The sequence below is a fragment of the Cylas formicarius genome, unplaced genomic scaffold (genome assembly GCF_029955315.1).
Source record: "Cylas formicarius isolate icCylForm1 unplaced genomic scaffold, icCylForm1.1 PGA_scaffold_4__25_contigs__length_36172078, whole genome shotgun sequence".
NCBI lineage: Eukaryota > Metazoa > Arthropoda > Insecta > Coleoptera > Brentidae > Cylas > Cylas formicarius.
The window spans coordinates 2,948,338-2,953,038 of NW_026844334.1; the positions used below are offsets into that span (position 1 = coordinate 2,948,338).

A 4,701-nucleotide genomic window follows, 5' to 3' on the forward strand; every position below is an offset into this window, starting at 1 on the left:
GAAAATTACAACAAAGAACAAATTGCACTGAACAACGGCTACAATCCGTCCATTATAGATAAAATTATAAATTAAAAACAAATCCGGACAACAGTAAATCCTATTTATCCAAAACGTAATTCAGAATACGAACAATTTAAAACAATTACATATATAGGAGAACCTAGTAAGAAACTTTCAAAACATTTGTCAAAATGTGGTTTAAAAATAGCTTTCAGAACTAACAACAAAATAGGAAAATTTTTAAAAAACAATAAAACGAAATGTCCAAAATCTCAAAAATCAGGTGTCTACAGGTTGAAATGCGGATCTTGTCCTAAAATTTATATTGGACAAACTTCAAGAAAGATAAATAGGTCGATCCTTCCAGAAAGCCATTAACAAACATAAAAGAGCGTTTAAAAACAATAGTGTAGCTTCTAATTATTCTACACACTTAAACACAGAAAAACACATTTTTTACGACTATTTTGATATTTTACACACAGCCACAAAAAGTAGAAAATTAAATTTATTGGAAGCCATGGAGATTAACAAAATGAGACGTTCAAATGTATTGCTTAACGATCAATTAGATTTAAATACCTCTCCTTTATTGAACTTAAATTCTCACAACAACATTAATTAAAGTTTTATGGTCATTTTTCGGTATATATAGTAACAGGTAGTTTGTAAATCTTACATTTGATAAAGACGAAACAATTGTCATGTCAAAATATATAAGGTTGTTCGGAAAGTCATTTCGTTTTTTCCCGTCAGAGGACTTAATTACGTTTTTTCGAAACCAACTTCACACTTACGCCGCATAACCATTATTTGTCTTGAGAGCTGATATTGCAAGGCTTCTGTGTGAAAAAGTTCTATTAATTCTACGCAGTAGTTTTTGGTTGGTGCCCTTTTAAATATGGAGAGCAATAAGCAGCATTTTCGTCATATTTTACTTTTTTACTTCAGAAAATGTAAAAATGCTGTCCAAGCGAGAAAAAAATTGACGGATGTGTATGGAGAAGGCGTGTTAACAGTACGCCAGTGCCAGAACTGGTTTGCAAAATTTCGATCCGGCAATTTTGATGTCGAAGATGCACCACGGTCTGGAAGGCCGGTCGAAGTTGACAAAGATGCGATAAAGGCATTAGTTGATGCAAATCGGCGAATAACCACACGAGAGATCGGTGAGAGATTAAATTTGTCGAATTCGACTGTTTATGGCCATTTGAAAGGCATGGGCTTAACCTCGAAGCTCGATGTGTGGGTGTCCCATGTCCTTACGAAGCGAAATTTGTGTCGTCGCGTTGACGTGTGTGATTCGCTCCTCAAACGTCAAGAAAATGATCCATTTTTGAAGCGGATTATTACTGGGGACGAAAAATGGGTTGTATACAACAATGTTAAACGCAAGAGGTCATGGAGCAGAAAAGATGAACCGGCTCAAAGCGTGTCAAAAGCCAACATTCACCAAAAAAAGGTGATGCTCTCCGTTTGGTGGGATGTCAAAGGAATCGTTTTTTTTTTTGAGCTTTTGCCGGACAATACAACGATTAATTCAGAAGTCTATTGTCATCAACTGGACAAATTGAATGATTCACTTAAAGAGAAGAGGCCCGAATTAATCAACAGGAAGGGTGTAGTGTTCCACCAGGATAATGCGAGACCTCACACAAGTTTGGTCACTCGCCAAAAACTTTTACAGCTTGAATGGGACGTACTGCAACATCCACCATATTCTCCAGATCTGGCGCCTTCCGACTACTATTTGTTCCGGTCCCTGCAAAATTTTTTGGATGGCAAAACCTTTACCTCAAATGAAGATGTCAAAAACCACCTGAACCAGTTTTTTGCCAGCAAGGACCAAAACTTTTATGAGAGGGGAATTATGTTATTGCCAGAAAGATGGCAAAATGTGTTGGACCAGAATGGCCACTATATAATTTAATAAAATATGTATTCATTATACGAAAACTGTCTTTCATGTTCCCCAAAAAAAACGAAATGACTTTCCGAACAACCCAATATAATTTCGTGAAAATCTGAACTTTTAGTTCTTATTTATTTTTTTATGCTCCTATACCTGATGGTATAGAAAGTCGCTCTCCTACAGTTTTGAAGTGTAATTAGTTTACATATTTTAGAAAAGCGGATAACCTCTCACCACCTCCGCTGCAGAGAACGCTGACGTCATCTTTGTATCCTATGTAAAATTATAAAATCGCTGTCAATAAGATTTTGTTCTCATCATCACTCAAAAAAAAAGACTAGCATAATCTATTTTCCTATATTTAATCCATATTTAACTCAAGTATTTGATCTAGATGAACTAGGTGAAGCTCCAAAGACAATGGAAGTACTAAATTTGAAACCTTATAGAGGTGTAATAAAAACATTTCACTTCAATCAAAAACAATTCCCGTTTTGTCGGAAATCCAGTCCAGGTAGTACGAGATCCTGGTCTGCGCCGTGGGCTTCTCTTCGTTCAAGCAGAACGGAGGACCGTAAGAAACTATCCCCACCACCTTGCCGTTGGCCGCCAAAGGTCCACCCGAATCTCCGGAACATTGGCCCTCATCCGTTTCACCCTTGGAGCATATGGTAGTCTCAGCATTGTAGATGCTGTACGCCGACCTACAGGCGGCGCCGTCGATTATATCTATGGTGACTGCGTTCAGGACGTAGGGGATGCTCTGGTTCAAGTAACCGAAGTAACCCCAACCGCTCACTGTCGCTTTCAGGCCGACCAAGCTAGGATCGCTGTGCGACGGTAACACTGCTGGTTGAACGTAGTCGTTCAACACTGCAGGCGCGGACAGTTTGATTAGTCCGATATCATTGGCGACATTGCTGGAGGAAAAGTTTTCGTGGACAATTAACTCGTCAGATTGGATCGTTTGTCGGGTATCAGTCTCCTCCTGGGAGATATTATGGGCGCCCAGAATCACCTTAGCAGTTTGACTCCTGAGAAAACAACCGTATCTTGAACAAGTTGAACCTATAAAGGAAAAGAAGCTGCCATACCCATAGACGCAGTGACCGGCGGTGAGCACCCAAGTATCGGAGATCACAATACCACCACACACGTATCCCGCATCCAAGGTTGCGATGGCTTGATATGGTATAGAGTGTGGAGTGACCTCATTGCCGTGGATGATCCTCGAGTCATCAGGCAGCTGCAATTTAGCTTAAAAAAAATCTTCGGTTTTTTGTTTCTTCTCGCTTACCATTGAGCGTGCACGAACCCCCATTACAGCGGCGCACAGCACTACGACAATCACGAGCTTCATCATCGCACTTTCAAAATTTGAAAGTGGTCTGGTTTATATAGACGCGGTTGGTCCTATCAAGATTTTGCTGGAAGCTTTAGCCAGCTCAGTGCCGTATTTAGCCATTGTATAAATTTGAATCGTTAAAAACATGGCTGCACTTATCTACGGCATGCTTAATTTGAACTAGAGGGGTAGTTCAAACTACAACCTAGGTTATGATAGATATTCTACCTAGTGTGATGTAAATGTCCTAGGCCGAGAATTATGAAGTATTTAGTTCCCACCACGCCATGTTTGATAACTCAACATCGACAAGTGCGCTGCTGGCCCTCGTGATATTTAATCTTATCGCAGTCAATGAATGATCACAAGACCTTCAGTGACAGACGAAATATCAATGGAGAGCGATTTTACTTGCGGGTGTATATTCGAAGATCATAAACGATGACGTGAAATTATGTCCGTTATAGGTCTGAAATTATCCAAGAGAAGTCCCTACTGGGATGGCGATTCTCCTCTCCCCTCTCCAACAGGTGCCCACATTTACACGGGATTATTTGTAGATTGCAAGAACAACAATCTAAGACTATTTAGAAAGAAGAAAATAGCCTACTCTCATTAATGGATATACAAGTGTCGAAGCTTGGAATGGCTCCGGAACGGGAGAAGACGAGTATAAGTTGTAGAAAAAAATGAAGGAAAGGAATGAAGGAAATGAAGATGTTCGGTGTAGATGACCGCTCTCAGACACAGAAGTTAAAATCATCGACAAGGAAGAAGTTAGCACATATTTCGAAGAAGCAATAGTCATTCAGCAAATTACCAGGTGCTTTAGCTAGTCCTCTGGACCAAATGTGATCTTGATTTGATATGAACTCACCTGTAAAATTGAGACAGGTGAACAAAAAGAAATTATATGGCATTTCTTCTATTTGTAAACGACTTACTTGATACCACAAATAACGTTTCCGTTGTTGTTACTCACAATTTATTAGTTTCTGCTCGCAAAATCACTTAAAAGTGTTGTTCAATATACGTTCCAGAATGTGATATCCTTTTAAATTTGCTATTTTACTTTGATGTGAAAATAAATCAGACCAGATAATTTCTTGGCTCCTATATTGTTGCCTCTTTGATGTGGGATCAAGGCATATATTAACATTGAGAGACTCATTTCTTGAAAGACTACTACTATATTTAGAGCGTATTTGAAATACATGCACCTAAAAAGACTGCAGGATTTACCAGGTCAAATTAGCCTTGGATCGCCGAAAATGTCAAACGTGTCAAACACTCCAGGTATAAAAAAAGTCGGGATAAAATTCACTGGGAGTACTCCAAATCTATACGAAATTTTACAACTAATACAATTCGTCATGAAAAAAGTTTTTTTTTTGAGAATAGATTACAGACCTCCTCTAACATTTGGTAAGAATTAAATAGA

At 38.8% G+C, this 4,701-nt stretch overlaps 1 protein-coding gene across 1 annotated transcript; it reads right to left on the minus strand.

Moving 5' to 3' along the window:
- Positions 1–2,271: 2,271 nt before the first annotated feature.
- LOC132701218 (brachyurin-like) lies at positions 2,272–3,796 on the minus strand. The gene is made up of 3 exons (XM_060668987.1): positions 3,213–3,796; positions 3,010–3,161; positions 2,272–2,949 (listed from the first exon to the last, which is right to left on the minus strand). Exons 1-3 carry the CDS (start codon positions 3,276–3,278, stop codon positions 2,388–2,390), a joined length of 780 nt encoding a protein of 259 aa, XP_060524970.1. The 5' UTR covers positions 3,279–3,796; the 3' UTR covers positions 2,272–2,387.
- Between the last annotated feature and the right edge of the window lie 905 nt (positions 3,797–4,701).